At 36.0% G+C, this 19,774-nt stretch overlaps 1 protein-coding gene across 1 annotated transcript in view; it reads right to left on the bottom strand.

Moving 5' to 3' along the window:
* Window positions 1-18,465, bottom strand: part of BRS3 (bombesin receptor subtype 3) — a 162,228-nt gene extending 143,763 nt beyond the window's left edge. The window contains exon 1 of the mRNA XM_053691818.1: window positions 18,035-18,465. Within this exon, the coding sequence (XP_053547793.1) occupies window positions 18,035-18,465 (431 nt within the window). The remainder of the gene's footprint in view (window positions 1-18,034) is intronic.
* Between the last annotated feature and the right edge of the window lie 1,309 nt (window positions 18,466-19,774).

The following is a 19,774-nucleotide window of genomic DNA, read 5'->3' as shown; positions in this document are numbered from 1 at the left end:
AAAAGTGTCTTTGGATAAAACCAGTGTTCAAAGAATTCTCATGTAGTGTTCCAAAATTATTGATGATAAGCTTTTAGGCAGCTCCTCTGGTGTGTTATGCCACAGTAACACATCACGATATCCTAGAAAACAAAACATAGAGGGCACCACATAGTGCAGGTCAGGCGATCTGGATCCAAAATATTAAGGTTAGCCAAATAGCTACTCATGTGATATAAAGCACAGTTGTGCAATATGAGCAGTCCGGAACCTCAAGTCGTCCGGTAGACACCCAGGCAGTATAATGGATGTTGCCACAGAAGAGTGGTAGCAGGATCCCTCTATCCCACCAGGGGGAGTCCAGGAGAGATGAGCGCAGGGTACTTGTGATCCCACCAGGGGGAGTTCGGTGAAGGCAACTTGCAGAGAAAGGCTAGGCTCCTTATTAGAGGCCAAAAAACACACAGTGATCCAAAAAATGGAAAAAGGATATTCACGGTCAGGCGTATTAATTCAGCCCTGACTCAAAGGATAATGTATAGTGTCACCAATAGGTAGCAGATGCAAATATTTAGAAAATTCAAAGCCATGCCTTAAAGTATTTGGGCGTATTTTTAACATTAAAATTGTAAGATCTTCGTAAATTAAACTATGGCCGATTAGTAGAGGAGTTTTCATATTTATCCTCCTCTTGGCTCCCAAAAAATATTTTGTGGCTAGGACGAATAGCCAAAGGCTCTATATGTCTTACAGGCTCTCCCGATCCCTAACACCACTGGGTATATACGGAAATTACAATCTATTATTGATACCTACATCTGGCACCGGAGGCCTCCTAGAATACTGAAAGCCACCATGTACACTCATATAAACAAGCTGTCTCACTGAATCGCGTAATTGACTGGTGCAGGCAGGGGAATAACTCCTATAAGAGGTGCGTTGATTTAGAGACACAACTACTAGACACCCCTCACTTAGTAGTATGTGCTAGGCCCCACAAAAGCCTTCAGGGGAGGTCCTAGCTGTATATCAGATTCTAAAAGAAATATGGTCAGACTGGACATTAATCCGGAGTAAATTCCACTTAATTACCTCAAATTACTCACCATTAATGGTCTTACATCCCAACAGAGAGTTCCCAATATCCTTGCAGGGGACATTTACCAGTAGTTCCACCCCAACCTCCCTAACAAAATTTCTACCCATATATTTACTAATGGCACAAGGCCAATTAGCTACAAGAGATGTATTGATAGATAGAGAGTTGACTCCATGTGGGTCTTGGCTATACTACCACCAGGTAAGACATTTCCTGACCACTCATAAGTCAAATAAAGATATGTTTAGACAGCTCACAGTGTTTGAAACTTTGTGCACTTCTCCACAGCACCCAAAAAAGATAATCTCACTGATGTACCGCGAAGAGGCTCATTCCCACATTTTGGAAAAGCCCCCAGATGCCCACTAACTATATCTCAATGGGTTGATTTAGTAAAGAATACGTTGATTTTAGAGAGATATTATTATTTCAAGATAGGCCAAATGGACTTCTTTCAGGATATGATGTTCCTATGGGAACAGTATATTTACAATAAATAAAGAACGTTGGGACTAATCGGGGCAAATCTAGTACGATGAAGACCCAAGAGCTTTTCCCTAATTATCACACTTTTATAGACTGTTATTTCCCAAGGCTGTACTGTTTTGAAAATGATCATTGAGATATTTGTACTGTAAATCCCTGACTAACTTGTTTTGTTGTTGTTTGTTTCTATTTTATTTTTGCCTGTATAACTACCTTGTACCTTCTACTCTACACTTAATGCATAAGATGTATTGTGTTTTTTGGAAAATAAAAGAAACAATATAAATAAAAAAACTATTGTCAGCGATATCTACAATTAATATAGCAAAAATGCTGTCAATAAACTTCAGTGAGATCTCTTTGGTGTACTCCAAAACACTATATAGATATCAATAAATTTGATAACAATATTATTATTAAAATTAATATTTAATCCTTTTGTTCTTGATTAGTTATCTTTATAGACACCTTGAATTACATTTATGTGAAAACTAGATTATTAATCAATTATACACGCTTATTCTGTTACAATTATTCAATACAAAACAGATCATAAAATATATCTCTAAAAAATGAACCTTACTCACAATGAATCACTTATTACAATACCACAATAATAATATATAATTAGCTATAATTAGCCAACAATTCTTAGTCCAATGCCAAAATATGGACTGCTAACTTTACAGTGCTTAGTTAACAATATAACTATAGAAACTTCACATAAATTTTACTGAATCGCAATAAATCTAAGAAAACTTTCAGAAAAGTATAATTAGCTATTTAGCCCACAAATGGTTCTATATAACTTCAATTAAAACACCAGAAATTGTATATTATTAATGCAACAGCCAATTTATATGCCAATTTCTAAGAGATTTCACAATAAGTAAGACTGACTTCTAAATATGAAATATAAAAACCTTACTTAGCAGTAGGATTTACTTAGAAACTATAATTATTTTTAAACTATACCAGACTATGGAACATAGATTTAAAATACAAAGTACCTCTTTAAATTATCAGTTTCAATTAAACTGTAGCAACAATGAATGCCTTTGCTTTAAATATTGAATTTCAAAACTCTATACATTACACAAAAAAACAATTTGCAGGTTTCAGCTTTTTCTGATTAATCCAGTTCACCGTCATAAATAAGAAAGGTATTTGCAATTTCCGGAGATAAAATTAGGCTCAATTTTGCTTTCCGTTAACCAAGGCAGCAAGATAAGTCAGAGACTTAAAATTCAGCAGCATAACCCCTTTTTTTTAACTCCAGTGCAAGAGAATATATAATGTGATAAATCACACCTTTTTTATTCTAATCATTGGTGAACATTTGGATACGCACCAATCAATGCTTGTCTCTGATAGGCCCTTCGAAGCTGAACATTTTATTGGTTCTTTGAGAATGCATATGGTTATTTGATACTACAATCCCCTTTGGTTGCAATTCTCGCATAAACCACCAGAGGGCAGCAGACAACTGGAACTGCAGTTTCATTATCAATACTGCTAACAGTTTAATATCTAACGTTTAAAGTGTTTATTACATACACTTTAATTTCCAGTATCAGCAAACAATATGTCCAATATGTGTGGGACCATATAATAATATTTAATCTGAGTATTTTCATACTTAACATGAGGTATTCCACTTATAATATTGCGTTTAAAAATCACTTTTTTATGATGGACTAGTAGTGTAAACCAATAATAAATATATGTATATCTGACTTATTTTGTATATCAGTTCATTTGATATACTGGTCTCATTTCCCAGTCACCATCTTATATCATATATAGATGAGCATTATAGTTATTTATTAATACATGTCTCAACAGTGTAATACATGGGCTCAAAATCTATGATGCATTTATGTGATAACTTATAGTATCTGTACTTATTTAGAAAACTCATCTTCACACCTGGTCCTTCTCTGTAATGCTTATTAGTTCCTGGAAAAACACAGAAGAAGTTATTTATGTTATATATTTTAAAATAAGGTAATACAGTTGGTTATTATTCCAAGCATTGTGTCACCTATTCAATACAGCAGACACTCATCTAATATGGTATATTGGGCCTAAGACAATCTTCTAGGTTTATATATATATATATATATATATATATATATATATATATATATATTTGAGCATTTGGAATAGATTTGAAAATTATAACCATTTCAAATGACTATTTTTCCCTATGTACTTTCAACTTCCCATATGTTAGCTGTAACATGAGTCCAGACACCTATGTGTATTGTAGCCTAGTAATGGATACTTATCTGTATATCATACATATGCTAATTACTACACATCCCGAGCTTCAGCTAGCTTCAAAAAGACATTACGGAAAGTATGTTGGTTGTCTTCACAGGTGGTCTGTAGTGAATTCAGCTTTTTAGACAGGAAACCCATATATGGGTGTTCAGACCTGAGGGTGCCATGTGATAAAATTACTTTGAAGAGACCTACCTTTTTATCTACGCAAATGTTTGTCCCTTTGATGAATTGGGACAAAAGTTTGCAATGCATCCTTGACAAAGAAAGGGGTGGTTGTGTTACCCAGCCCAGACCATCTCACAGAGAGAACTACAACTTACAGTAATAAAACTGATACAAACAGCTTCATATATAAATTAATTATTTGGTCTTATCATATATATATATATATATATATATATATATATATATATGTATATAGATACATATATATATATATATATATATATATATATACATATTATTTAATAATGCTCAGAGATATCCTGACATTCCCATGGAGTTATTTATTGATCCGCACTGATTGGCTAAAATGCATGTCTGTCAAAAGAACTGAAATAAGGGGGCAGTCTGCAGAGGCTTAGATAAGTAATCACAGAGATAAAACATTTTTTAATATAACAGTGTTGGTTAGGAAAAACAGGGGATTGGGTAATATACGGATTATCTATATTTTTAAACAATAAAAATCTTCAAGTAGACTGTCCCTTTGAGTGACTTTTAATGTGACACTGCCATAGGATTCCATCTTTTCTACAAGTCAGTTTGTAAAATGTCTCCCCCACTAGATTTGCACCAGTTAACTGTAAGTGCTAATATTGTGTAGCAGAAGCACCTAGGAGCAACAACAGCCCAGCCACAAAGTGGTAGACTGCTCAAACTCATAGAGCAGGGCTGATGAGTGCTCAAGTGATTAACACGTAAAAATCACCTATTATTTGTTACATCACTCACTACAAAGTTTCAAGCTTCCTCTAGAAGCAACATTAGCACAAGAGTGTGGATCAGGAATGTAAAGAAATGGGTTTCTATGGCCAAGCAGATGTGCACAAGCCTCACATCTACATGTGTGAAGGCATCTGTCGGCTGGAGTAGTGTAATGCACAACACCACTGGACTCTGGAGCAGTGGAAACTCTGGTGTGATGAACTACGTTTCACTATCTGGTAGTCAAAGGGAAGAATCTGGGTGTAGTCGATGCCAGGAGAATGCTTCCAAATGGATTGTATAGTACCTACTGTGAAGGTTGAGAGTGAAGGGATAATGGTCTGGGGTTGTTTTTCAAGGTTTGGGCTAGGTCCCTTAGTCATAGTGAAGGGTCATCTTAATGATACATTATACAAAGACATTTTAGATAATTGGGTGCTTCCAACTTTGTTGCAACAGTTTGGGGAAGGCCCTTTCCTGCATGACTGTGCCCCTGTGCATAAAACAAGGTCCATGGAGACATGGTTTGAATTTAGTCAGGAGGAACTCAGTGGCCTGCACAGAGGACTGATCTCATCCCTCTCATCAACAACTTTGGGATAAATTGGAAAGCTAACTACAAACAAGACCTTTTTCATCCAACATCAGTGCCTGACCTCACAAATGCTCTTTTGGCTGAATGATTAAAAATTCCCATAAACACAAGCCTAAAATCTTTCAGAAAGCCTTCCCAGAAGAGTAGTGACTGTTACAGCTAAAAAGGGGGACTATGGGACATCAAACAAGCTCATATAGTTGTGAGGGTTAGGTGTCCACATACTTTTGGTCATATAGTGTATATACACACATGCACATACATTCCTGACCACTTTCCAATCCCTCCCCTTGTTATATATTATATGCCTAATTCTGTTACAAAACCTTTTATTCATTAATAAACCTTTCTTTCATGAACATTAGGTTTAAAAGTAATGTAAATACCTTTATTGCCATGGCATTTTTATATGTTTTGTTATGCAAGCTAGCAAGAGATAATCATTTACTTAAAGGGACATCATACCCAAATGTTGAAGCAAGTGATGCAGCATAGCTGTAAACAAGCTGAAGGGAAAATATATCCTGAATGTTTAAAAAATTTAAGATATTTTACCTCAAAACTTCCTCAGTAGTCACATCCCATTGTAAATAGACTTTAAGCAGCCAATCAAGATGCTAGTCCAAGGACGTGCAAGGGAGCAGGCATCTGGCATGTTCAGGCGCAGTCATGTTATTTCCCTCCACAGTTTAAGGAAGTTTACTATGAAATCTCACAATATTTTAGTGAAATCCCATGAGATCACAGTAAAGCAAAGTGTGAAGTAAGCACTGATGAAACTGATTGTCTGTTGTGGTTTTTGTTCAACATGCTGCTGACAGCAGCTGACGTATAACTGTTTACACAACACTTACTCTGGTGAGCAGAATAAAATTTGAGGTAAAATATCTTCTTTTTTCACATAGATATGCTCAGGTAATATGTTCTTGTCAGCTTTTTACAGTTATGCTGTATAATTTTCAAGAGATTTAGCATATGGGTATTGTATCCCTTTAAGATTTCAAAAACTGTTAAATGTTACAGGAGTATTTTGCATTGCACTCGACAGTAACACTTAACTCACCACTTGTAACACCACTTGAAATGAGCTTGCTAATAGCGCACTCTGCGCTATCCATTAAAAGTATAGGGAACGCTAAAAGAGTGTTAAGATGCCTTGGGTAAAATATTTAACCATCCATTCTTTGTGTGAGATAGAGTGCAAGATAACACATCCTGCACTATTGATTGTGCTCCACTTGTAATCTAGCCCTATGTGTTTAATCCCACAAAGGGGTTAAACACATAGTAAAAGTCATGTTCAGATCCACAAACACTGCAGCTGCTAACATGAGCACACCTGCTGTTTTTTAGATAAGTAGTTTTTGGTGGCTGAGCTCCCGAGTGGTTCTTTAACTATATCTTTAACTGCTTTGAGTTAAACACATAGGGCGCGATCCGATATAGATCGCAGTTTGCGGCGCAAGCGAGGGAACCCACGTCGCCCGCAGTTTCAGCTCGCAACTCGAGCCATCCAATATGCGGCGCCGTCACTTGCTAAAGTGGCGCAAGTCTCACAAACTAGCGATGTCCACAAATCTGCATAAGTACAGATTTTTGGAGTCGCCAGTGACTTGCGCCACGTTAGAAACTGCCGGCGCCTATAAAACCTGACTAAAGTCTAAATCACCCGCACTGTCTAACACACCTCCTAAACATAGCCCGACACGTCTAACACGCCTCCCTAACATAGCCCGACACGTCTAACCCTCTATCCGCTATCCCCCCTCACTATCCTAACAATAAAAAAGCTATTAACCCCTAAACCGCCGCTCCCGTACCCCGCCGCAACCTCATAAAGTTATTAACCCCTAAACCGTCGCTCCCGTACCCCGCCGCCAGCTATATTATATCTATAACCCCCTAAAGTGAGCCCCTAACACCGCCGCCATCTATCTTAAAATTATTAACCCCAACACCGCCGCCATCTCTATTAAAATGATTAACCCCTAATTTAATCTACCTACCCCGCCGCCAGCTATATTATCTATATTAACCCTAAGTATATTATAGTTAATATAGGTATTACATTATATATATTAACTATATTAACCCTAATTATATTAGGGTTAATATAGTTAATATAGTTACTATAGTATTTATATTAACTATATTAACTCTATCTAACCCTAACACTATCTAATTCATTTATAAACTAAAATATTCCTATTTAAATCTAAATACTTACCTATAAAATAAACCCTAAGATAGCTACAATATAATTAATAATTACATTGTAGCTATGTTAGGGTTAATATTTATTTTACAGGTAAATTGTTAATTATTTTAACTAGGTATAATAGCTATTAAATAGTTATTAACTATTTAATATCTACCTAGTTAAAATAATTACCCAATTACCTGTAAAATAAATCCTAACCTAAGTTACAAATACACCTACACTATCAATAAATTAAATAAACTACAAACATCTATCTAAAAATACAATTAAATTAACTAAACTAAATTACAAAAAAAACAAACACTAAATTACAAAAAATAAAAAAAAGATTACAAGATTTTTAAGCTAATTACACCTATTCTAAGCCCCCTAAGAAAATAATAAACCCCCAAAATAAAAAAAAATTCCCTGCCGTATTCTAAATTAAAAAAAGTTCAAAGCTCTTTACCTTACCAGCCCTTAAAAGGGCCTTTTCTGGGGCATGCCCCAAATAATTCAGCTCTTTTGCATACAAATACAATACCCCCCCCCCATTACAACCCACCACCCACATACCCCTATTCTAAAACCACCCAAACCCCCCTTAAAAAAGCCTAACACTACCCCCCTGAAGATCTCCCTACCTTGTCTTCACCACACCGGGCCGAACTCCTGATCCGATCCGGGCGATGTCTTCCTCCAAGCGGCAAAGAAGAATTCTTCCTCCGGCGATGTCTTCCTCCAAGCGGCAAAGAAGAATTCTTCCTCTGGCGACGTCTTCCTCCAAGCGGCAGCAAAGTCTTCATTCTTCCGGCGGCATCTTCAATCTTCTTTCTTCGCTCCGCCGCCGCGGAGCATCCATCCCGGCCGACGACTGAACGACGAATGAGGTACCTTTAAATGACGTCATCCAAGATGGCGTCCGCCGAATTCCGATTGGCTGATAGGATTCTATCAGCCAATCGGAATTAAGTTAGAAAAATCTGATTGGCTGATTGAATCAGCCAATTAGATTCAAGTTCAATCCGATTGGCTGATCCAATCAGCCAATCAGATTGAGCTCGCATTCTATTGGCTGTTCCGATCGTTAGGTGTTAGGTTTATTTTAGAAGATCGCGGTTGACAGGGAGATAGACATTGCGCATGCGTTAGGTGTTAGGTTTATTTTAGCAGCCAGTTTAGGCAGTTACAGGGCTCCAATAGTCAGCGTAAGGCTTCTTACGGCTGCATTTTGTGGCGAGGTGAAAATGGAGTAAGTTTTCTCCATTTTCGCCACGTAAGTCCTTACGCTGCATATTGGATACCAAACTGCACTGGTTTGGTATACCTGCCTATGGCCCAAAAAACTACGGGCGACAGCAGAAATATACGCGCCTAACTTCTAGGTTACGCCGTATATGTGATACCAAACCAACGTAAATATTGGCGTCGCCGGCTTTTGCGGGCGACGATTTTTATCGGATCGACCCCCCAGGGCCCAGTGATAAAGAAAACTCAAATCGATTTTGAGAAACCACACAAAATCTATGAAATCCTGCATAGTAAGTTAAACATTTCCTTAAAGTGACAGTCTACACCTTAGTCATCTTAAAGTCTTACCTTAGATTAAGCTGCAAATAGCCGTCTGCACTCCTTTCTATAGCATGCAGCAGGAACAGTAAAAAAGTTATTTTTAAATGAATATTGTTTCTGGCCATATTGAAATGGCTGCAAAGCTCTGCCCACTGATGACATCACGATCTGGGATACATCTAGGCACTCTGCTGAGTAGCATTGACAGTCTGTTGAATCCAACTAGTGAACCTTTTGTGATTGGATGTCATATGCAGGCCAGATTGGGATGTCATTAGTGGGCGGAGCTTGGCAGCCATTTCAAAGTAGCCAGAAACAATATTCATTTTAAAATAACATTTTTTACTGTTCCTGCTGCGTGATATAGAAAAGGTGCAGGAGGCTATGCAGCTTAATCTAAGGTAAGACTTTAAGATGACTAAGGGGTAGATTGTCCCTTTTAGATAAAACTGGTGTTTTTAAAATTGTTTAAGGGACCTCACTGTACTGACATGACTTCTTAGATCATTTTGCCTGAGCGAAGAGCTTTAGATCATAAGGGCCATAGAGTTGCAGCGTCGGTAGTGCAAAAATTGGATACAAATTAGAGCATTTAATTTTTTGCACTAGAATGTCCCTTTAACAAGGGTTAGTTAAAAGATTTATTTTGCATTGATTAGGCCAAATGCAGAGAAATAATAAACCCAGGTGTGTTCATAATGTAATTTGACCACTACTGCTGTAGTATTATCCAATGAGATACTCTGTATGTGTATGCTTTGTTTTTTTATTACATTTTTGCATCTCTTTAGTATTGATAGTTTTACTAACATATGTTGCATTTTATTCTATAGGTCAAATGCAGGTATAATTTCTCTACTGAATTTACAAAAAAAATCTCTGTTGCATTCATTCTATTGATCATGTAAACATTTATTACAGTTTGTTCCCTTTTACAGGTTTGTTCTTTTTTTTAAAGGGATATTAAATAGTCATACATTAATTATTGAAAATAAAATAACATTGTAATATACATTCACTATTTATTTTGCTTGTTTTGCTGAAAAATACATCTGAAAATTGTGCTTGTTCCATGTTCCGTAGAGAGACTGGAGGTCATATCCTGTAACATAGGTATCCAGCAAAATGCTGCACATTGCATTACCCAGCTGCATAGTGGTTGCTTAAAGGGACATTAAAACTAAATAAATGCTAGCAAGAATGATATATTCAAAGCAGTGATTAGTATAGTAGATTAATGCATTTTTTAAAAAAATTACATTAGCTGTTTAAATATTAAAAAAAGAAAAGTTTTAGTCTCCTCCAAGCAATGGATATGTCCATGTTATAACCTAGGTTTCCTTTTCTGCTGAGGCCAATAAGGGACAGTTATGAATGGGTTACTTGAGCATCCAATAACCGAATGGCGTAAAGCAGTATTACATCTGGAATCCTATTTCTAACAATTACTGGAAAAGGGGACAAAATAACTAATGAAAGTATATTGCAAGTTTGTTTTACTACATATAATTACACATTTTTATGACAATGCCAACAGGTTTAATGTCCCTTTAAGAACATTGCATAAAATCATTTACAGCTATTCCAAACTGGCCACAATCAAGAAACCTAAGAAAAACATACTCGCTGGTTACTTTTTCTGTTTCTCACTTTGGTAGTGCAATCTGCAGAGTTTTGCAAGTTTTAAATGGTTTTAAAATATTTATTTTGTATGCACATATTTTGCAAATTAAATGTTTAAATGCTAGTTTTTTTAAGAAAAAAAAATATTGATTCTTTATAGCTATAAAGCTTTTGAAAACTCTGATTACACTACAATGGCCCCTATTTAAGAAAGTCTGGCGGACCTGATCCGACAGTGCAGATCAGGTCCGCCAAACCTCGCTGAATACGGCGAGCAATACGCTCGCCGTATTCAGCATTGCACCAGCAGCTCACAAGAGCTGCTGATGCAAAGCCGCCCCCTGCAGACTCGCGGCCAATAGGCCACCAGCAGGGGGGTGTCAATAAACCCGATCGTATTCGATCGGGTTGATTTCCGGCGATGTCTGTCCGCCTGCTCAGAGCAGACGGACAGTTTATGGAGCAGTGTTCTTTGTGACCGCTGCTTTATAACTGATGTTTCTGGCGAGTCATTCGGAGCTTGATAGGCCCCATAGTGTCACAAATTATGACCTACCTTATTTTACAAGGTAAACTATCAGATACAAGAAAAAAAAAGATTTGTGGTGTGTGTGGGGGTCCTACGATGTATTAATGTATGAACAAAATAATTTGAATGTAATATTGCATATGTATAGCTGTAAATTATCATTGGCATATAGCATGAGCCTTAAATCTAATTTTATCTTGAACTACCAAAAACAAAAAAAAAGTGCTGTTGTTTATGTTGAAAATCCTGCTGTCAGTACAAAAATGAATTAGTTGACCATTCCTAATAATATTACACATTTTACAGTACCTGGTTCCCAATATTATAAATTTCCCTTATATCATTTATACCCATAATTAATTGATTTTAAACAGGATATTGAATGTTTAGGATTTTACAAGTGAATATTTTTTTAAGTAGGTAAAGAAAAAGGAATATTAAAATTAGCATATTATAAAAGTAATAAATTACTTAATAGCAAAAAAAATAAAAAATTTTTTTATCAACTGGAAAAAAATATAATAGATTCATTTTGATCTAGAAAAACAGTTTTTAAATTCAGTTTATGAAAATACCAAAGTATTGTGAATTTATATTTAATTTCTTAATTATTTATAATACAAATATCTAATTGCTAATAATGTATGATCTTTTGTGTTTTATAAATAATTCATGTACTTTTAATATATCTAAAACACAGGCACATATACAGTTTATTAATTATGTGTGTTTTGTGTATATGTTTGTGTGTGATTTCTACATATGTGTTTAAAGCTTATGAAGTTTTTCTCTGTTTTAGTTTTTAATTTAAGTAACAAACATAGATTTTAAATGTAATTACCTCAAACTGTAATTTCTAAGGCCTAGATTTGGAGTTTGGCGTTAGCCGTGAAAACCAGCGTTAGAGGCTCCTAACACTGGTTTTAGGCTACCTCCGGTATTTGGAGTCACTCAAAATAGGGTCTAACGCTCACTTTTCAGCCGCGACTTTTCCATACCGCAGATATCCTTACGTCAATTGCGTATCCTATCTTTTCAATGGGATTTTTCTAACTCCGGTATTTAGAGTCGTGTCTGAAGTGAGCGTTAGACATCTAACGACAAAACTCCAGCCGCAGGAAAAAAGTCAGTAGTTAAGAGCTTTCTGGGCTAACGCCAGTTTATAAAGCTCTTAACTACTGTGCTCTAAAGTACACTAACACCCATAAACTACCTACCTATATACCCCTAAACTGAGGTCCCCCCACATCGCCGCCACTCGATTAAATTTTTTTAATCCCTAATCTGCCGACCGCCACCTACGTTATACTTATGTACCCCTAATCTGCTGCCCCTAACACCGCCGACCCCTGTATTATATTTATTAACCCCTAACCTGCCCCCCACAACGTCGCCTCCACCTACCTACACTTATTAACCCCTAATCTGCCGACCGCAAAGCGCCGCCACCTACGTTATCCTTATGTACCCCTAATCTGCTGCCCCTAACACCGCCGACCCCTATATTATATTTATTAACCCCTAATCTGCCCCCACAACGTCGCAGCCAGCTACCTACAATAATTAACCCCTAATCTGCCGACCGCAAAGCGCCGCCACCTACGTTATCCTTATGTACCCCTAATCTGCTGCCCCTAACACCGCCGACCCCTATATTATATTTATTAACCCCTAATCTGCCCCCCACAACGTCGCCTCCACCTGCCTACACTTATTAACCCCTAATCTGCCGACCAGAGCTCACCGCTATTCTAATAAATGTATTAACCCCTAAAGCTAAGTCTAACCCTAACACTAACACCCCCCTAAATTAAATATAATTTTAACCTAACGAAATTAATTAACTCTTATTAAATAAATTATTCCTATTTAAAGATAAATACTTACCTGTAAAATAAATCCTAATATAGCTACACTATAAATTATAATTATATTATAGCTATTTTAGGATTAATATTTAATTTTAACCAGGTACAATAGCTATTAAATAGTTAAGAACTATTTAATAGCTACCTAGTTAAAATAATTACAAAATTACCTGTAAAATAAATCCTAACCTAAGTTACAATTAAACCTAACACTATACTATCATTAAATTAATTAAATAAAATACCTACAATTACCTACAATTAAACCTAACACTACACCATCAATAAATAAATTAAATACAATTCCTACAAATAACTACAATGAAATAAACTAACTAAAGTACAAAAAATAAAAAAGAACTAAGTTACAAAAAATAAAAAAATATTTACAAACATAAGAAAAATATTACAATTTTAAACTAATTACACCTACTCTAAGCCCCCTAATAAAATAACAAAGACCCCCAAAATAAAAAATGCCCTACCCTATTCTAAATTACTAAAGTTCAAAGCTCTTTTACCTTACCAGCCCTGAACAGGGCCCTTTGCGGGGCATGCCCCAAGAAGTTCAGCTCTTTTGCCTGTAAAAAAAAAACCATACAATACCCCCCCAACATTACAACCCACCACCCACATACCCCTAATCTAACCCAAACCCCCCTTAAATAAACCTAACACTAAGCCCCTGAAGATCTTCCTACATTATCTTCACCATACCAGGTTCACCGATCCGTCCTGAAGAGCTCCTCCGATGTCCTGATCCAAGCCCAAGCGGGGGGCTGAAGAGGTCCATGATCCGGCTGAAGTCTTCATCCAAGCGGGAGCTGAAGAGGTCCATGATCCGGATGAAGTCTTCATCCAAGCGGGAGCTGAAGAGGTCCATGATCCGGATGAAGTCTTCTATCAACGGCATATTCAATCTTCTTTCTTCGGGAGCCATCATCTTCCATCCGACGCGGAACATCCTCTTCTCCCGACGCCTACTAGCCGAATGACGGTTCCTTTAAGGGACGTCATCCAAGATGGCGTCCCTCGAATTCCGATTGGCTGATAGGATTCTATCAGCCAATCGGAATTAAGGTAGGAATATTCTGATTGGCTGATGGAATCAGCCAATCAGAATCAAGTTCAATCCGATTGGCTGATCCAATCAGCCAATCAGATTGAGCTCGCATTCTATTGGCTGATCGGAACAGCCAATAGAATGCAAGCTCAATCTGATTGGCTGATTGGATCAGCCAATCCGATTGAACTTGATTCTGATTGGCTGATTCCATCAGCCAATCAGAATATTCCTACCTTAATTCCGATTGGCTGATAGAATCCTATCAGCCAATCGGAATTCGAGGGACACCATCTTGGATGACGTCCCTTAAAGGAACCGTCATTCGGCTAGTAGGCGTCGGGAGAAGAGGATGTTCCGCGTCGGATGGAAGATGATGGCTCCCGAAGAAAGAAGATTGAAGATGCCGTTGATAGAAGACTTCATCCGGATCATGGACCTCTTCAGCTCCCGCTTGGATGAAGACTTCATCCGGATCATGGACCTCTTCAGCTCCCGCTTGGATGAAGACTTCAGCCGGATCATGGACCTCTTCAGCCCCCCGCTTGGGCTTGGATCAGGACATCGGAGGAGCTCTTCAGGACGGATTGGTGAACCTGGTATGGTGAAGATAAGGTAGGAAGATCTTCAGGGGCTTAGTGTTAGGTTTATTTAAGGGGGGTTTGGGTTAGATTAGGGGTATGTGGGTGGTGGGTTGTAATGTTGGGGGGGGTATTGTATGGTTTTTTTTTTTACAGGCAAAAGAGCTGAACTTCTTGGGGCATGCCCCGCAAAGGGCCCTGTTCAGGGCTGGCAAGGTAAAAGAGCTTTGAACTTTAGTAATTTAGAATAGGGTAGGGCATTTTTATTTTGGGGGTCTTTGTTATTTTATTAGGGGGCTTAGAGTAGGTGTAATTAGTTTAAAATTGTTGTAATATTTTTCTTATGTTTGTAAATATTTTTTTATTTTTTGTAACTTAGTTCTTTTTTATTTTTTGTACTTTAGTTAGTTTATTTCATTGTAGTTATTTGTAGGAATTGTATTTAATTTATTTATTGATAGTGTAGTGTTAGGTTTAATTGTAGGTAATTGTAGGTATTTTATTTAATTAATTTAATGATAGTATAGTGTTAGGTTTAATTGTAACTTAGGTTAGGATTTATTTTACGGGTAATTTTGTAATTATTTTAACTAGGTAGCTATTAAATAGTTCTTAACTATTTAATAGCTATTGTACCTGGTTAAAATAATTACAAAGTTGCCTGTAAAATAAATATTAATCCTAAAATAGCTATAATATAATTATAATTTATATTGTAGCTATATTAGGATTTATTTTACAGGTAAGTATTTAGCTTTAAATAGGAATAATTTATTTAATAAGAGATAATTAATTTCGTTAGATGTAAATTATATTTAACTTAGGGGGGTGTTAGTGTTAGGGTTAGACTTAGCTTTAGGGGTTAATACATTTATTAGAATAGCGGTGAGCTCCAGTCGGCATATTAGGGGTTAATAATTGAAGTTAGGTGTCGGCGATGTTAGGGAGGGCAGATTAGGGGTTAATACTATTTATTATAGGGTTAGTGAGGTGGATTAGGGGTTAATAACTTTATTATAGTAGCGCTCAGGTCCGGTCGGCAGAATAGGGGTTAATAAGTGTAGGCAGGTGGAGGCGACGTTGTGGGGGGCAGATTAGGGGTTAATAAATATAATATAGGGGTCGGCGATGTTAGGGCAGCAGATTAGGGGTACATAGGGATAATGTAAGTAGCGACGGTTTACGGAGCGGCAGATTAGGGGTTAGTAATAATATGCAGGGGTCAGCGATAGCGGGGGCGGCAGATTAGGGGTTAATAAGTGTAAGGCTAGGGGTGTTTAGACTCGGGGTACATGTTAGGGTGTTAGGTGCAGACGTAGGAAGTGTTTCCGCATAGCAAACAATGGGGCTGCGTTAGGAGCTGAACGCGGCTTTTTTGCAGGTGTTAGGTTTTTTTTCAGCTCAAACAGCTCCATTGTTTCCTATGGGGGAATCGTGCACGAGCACGTTTTTGAGGCTGGCCGCTTGCGTAAGCAACTCTGGTATCGAGAGTTGAAGCTGCGTTAAAAATGCTCTACGCTCCTTTTTTGGAGCCTAACGCAGCCTTTATGTGGACTCTCAATACCAGAGTTATTTTTATGGTGCGGCCAGAAAAAAGCCGGCGTTAGTTTTTTTGGGTCGTTACCGACAAAACTCCAAATCTAGCCGTAAGTGTCTCATATAATTCTATTTGATGTTAAAACAAATTAACATGTTCTATAATGCACTTATGAACATGAAACCTAATTTTTTTCTTTCATGATTCAGAAAGAGCATGTAATTTTAAACAAATGTATTATCTAATTTGCTTGATTCTCTTGATATCCTTTGTTGAAAAGCATATCTAAATAGGCTCAGTAGCTGCTGATTGGTAGATGCACATAGATGCCTCGTGTGATTGGCTCACCCCTATGCTTTGCTATTTCTTCAACAAGGATATCTGGAGAATGAAGCAAATTAAATAATAGAAGTAAATTGGAAGGATATTTAAAATTGTATTCTCTATCCGAATCATGAAAGAAAATATTTGGGTTTCATGTCCTTTTAAATATTTTTCAGATATTGAGGCAAAATATATTAGTTTATAAATAGAAAAAAATATATAAAATCGTATGTTCACTCAACTAGTTTAGCAGAAAATAAAACCCAATAAATACATCTAGCTTCCTGTTTTTACCTTAAAGGGACACTGAACCCACATTTTTTCTTTCATGATTCAGATAGAGCAGGCAATTTTATGCAACTTTCTAATTTACTCCTATTGACAAATTTTCTTCATTCTCTTGGTATGTTTATTTGAAAAGCAAGAATGTCAGTTTAGATGCCGGCCCATTTATGGTGAACAACTTGGGTTGTCCTTGCTGATTGGACAGCACCAATAAACAATTGCTGTCCATGGTTCTGAACCAAACAATTGCTGTCTCTTTAGCTTAGATGCCTTCTTTTTCAAATAAAGATAGCAAGAGAACAAAGAAAAATTGATAATAGGAGTGAATTAGAAAGTTGCTTAAAATTGCATGCTCTATCTGAAAAAGAAAAAAATTGGGTTTAGTGTCCCTTTAAAGGGACATGAAACCCAATAGTTTTCTTTCATGATTTAGTAAGAGCACACAATTTTAAAAAACTTTCTAATTTTCTTATATTATCTAATTTGCAATTTGCTTCATTTGACATCCTTTGTTGAAAAGCATATCTAAATAGGCTCAGTAGCTGCTGATTTGTGGCTGCACATAGATGCCTCGTATGTTTTGGCTTACCCATGTGCATTGATATTTCTTTGACAACGGATATCTAAAGAATGAAGCAAATTAGATAATAAAAGTAAATTGGAATGTTGTTTAAAATTGTACTCTCTGAATAATGAAAGATTTTTTGGGGGTTTCATGTCACTTCAAGCTTCAAGTGCTAGAGATCTAGATTTTGTTAACTAAAATAATTTTTTTATTTCTGAAAAAAAGGGTCAGCAGTAAAAAAATGTATTTTAAAATATTTAATTTTTTTGCCAAATGGTAATATAATATGCTTTTAATTAACACATTATATTTTACTTCCAAAAATTCAAACATTTCTAATAAAAATATATATATATATATATATATATATATATATATATATATATATATATATATGTATATATATATATATATATATATATATATATGTATATATATATATATATATATATATATATATATATATATGCTTAATAAATCAATTTGATATAAAAATATATATATTTGCCTACCTGTCAGCACTGAGGACAGTTAAAGTAAACACAGATACTCCGACAGAGGTAAGCTGTATGAAGGAAATGATCTTACAGCCAGCTCTTCCAAACATCCACGTGTCCACTATATACCGAGATGCGTCCACTGGCACGCAGGTCAGCAGTAGAAGAAGATCTCCAAAAGCCAGGCTGGTGATGAAAATATTAGGAACAGTCTGCATTGACTTGATTTTAAAAAATACTTTTATAAGTATTGTGTTTCCAAGGATACCGACAGAAATAATAACAGCATATGTGACAGAAATTAAAGCCAGTATTTCTAACCCAGGGGATACATCTTCACTTTGCTTTGCACCTAAAATGAAACTGTCATTAAGGGATTCCAAATGAGCTATGCTACTTATAGCAGATGGCAATGTCTGGTTAAGTGACTGAAAACCTTCAGGCATTTTTTTTAATCTAAATAAAATTCAGTTGTTCCAAATTTCTTCTTCAACAGTTTCAAGTTCATGAATTGCAGCACTCAAGTGACCTCAATTAAAGTCCCACAAATGAAACCTAATTGATGTCCAAAAACTCAGTATCTCCAGAAATCACAGCTCTCATCAGTACTTGGGTGGTTTAGTGCTTCCAGTACTAAGCGAGTTTAATGCTCATAGTACCAGCACTGATTAGTGTGGGAGGTACTGAATGGTTGTATTTGATTTTCAGAGAAGAGCCTTCGGAAATTTCACAATAACATCAAATAGGTTTTTCCTGGTTTTTGCATTGTTTAAATATCATTTTTTATTGACACTTATTCAAGATACTAGTATATTGCTAAAAAGGCACATAAAAGAAAGGAATAAATCAGGATATTAAAGGAAAATGAAACACTTTGAGATTGTAATGTAAAATGTTCAATTATATAGAATAAAAAAAATGGGTAATTCATTTTCATTATTTTTTTTGTTTCCTTTCCTGTAATTTAGTTCTAAGAAGTGTGGGTAATTGGAGGTGCACACTGCAAATTTCACAGGTATAGCCCTGACACATATCTGTTCCTAATTGGCCGCAAGATAGTTGATGAAATAAGGTACTGCAAAATAATGCAATTTTTTGGGGGGGAACAAAATCACAATGGTAACTACAATAAAAAGCATGGATTAGCACTTTCAAATAAGTCAAGTGGTAAGGGCAATTTGGCCACTGAAAAATAGGTAAACAAGGTGTTAATGTATTCCAAACATTTTCACACTCAGCTGGTGTGTTAATTTATTGTAATTGTCCTTTAACTGATATTTGAGTTTGCAAGTGAAACAGGCCCTATTTGAACAAGATTGAGTTTGTGAGTGTCACAGATCAGTGTCCTCGGTTAATGGCAAGGTAAATGTAGTGAATATTTATAGTCTGCATTTTAGATTGAACGATTTTTTTTAAAATCTATAATCTGTTAAAGTGTTTTCACCATTTGCATCTCACAATAGAAATAAATAGATTGCTTCACAGAATTATAATTTTAAATATTACAAATTGACTTATAAGAAAATAACTTATTTTTATTCTTTTAACACAAAACTGTACATTGATTCAAGTTTAGCATATTGCCTGTTGTCCTCAGAATCTGTTTAAACAATAGAGGGGTTAAATAAGATGCTTTACGGCAGAAGTCTTCTAAATATCTAATTATCAAAGATAAATTATTTACTTTTTGGAATTAAAGTTAAACTAACTAATGCTTTAACAAACTGAGTTCTAGATAGCAAGTTGTCATATAGG

Source organism: Bombina bombina, chromosome 1 (assembly GCF_027579735.1).
Source record: "Bombina bombina isolate aBomBom1 chromosome 1, aBomBom1.pri, whole genome shotgun sequence".
Classification (NCBI taxonomy): Eukaryota; Metazoa; Chordata; class Amphibia; order Anura; family Bombinatoridae; genus Bombina; species Bombina bombina.
Note: the sequence above shows the minus strand (reverse complement) of the source record. Positions and strands in the feature narration are given on the sequence as shown.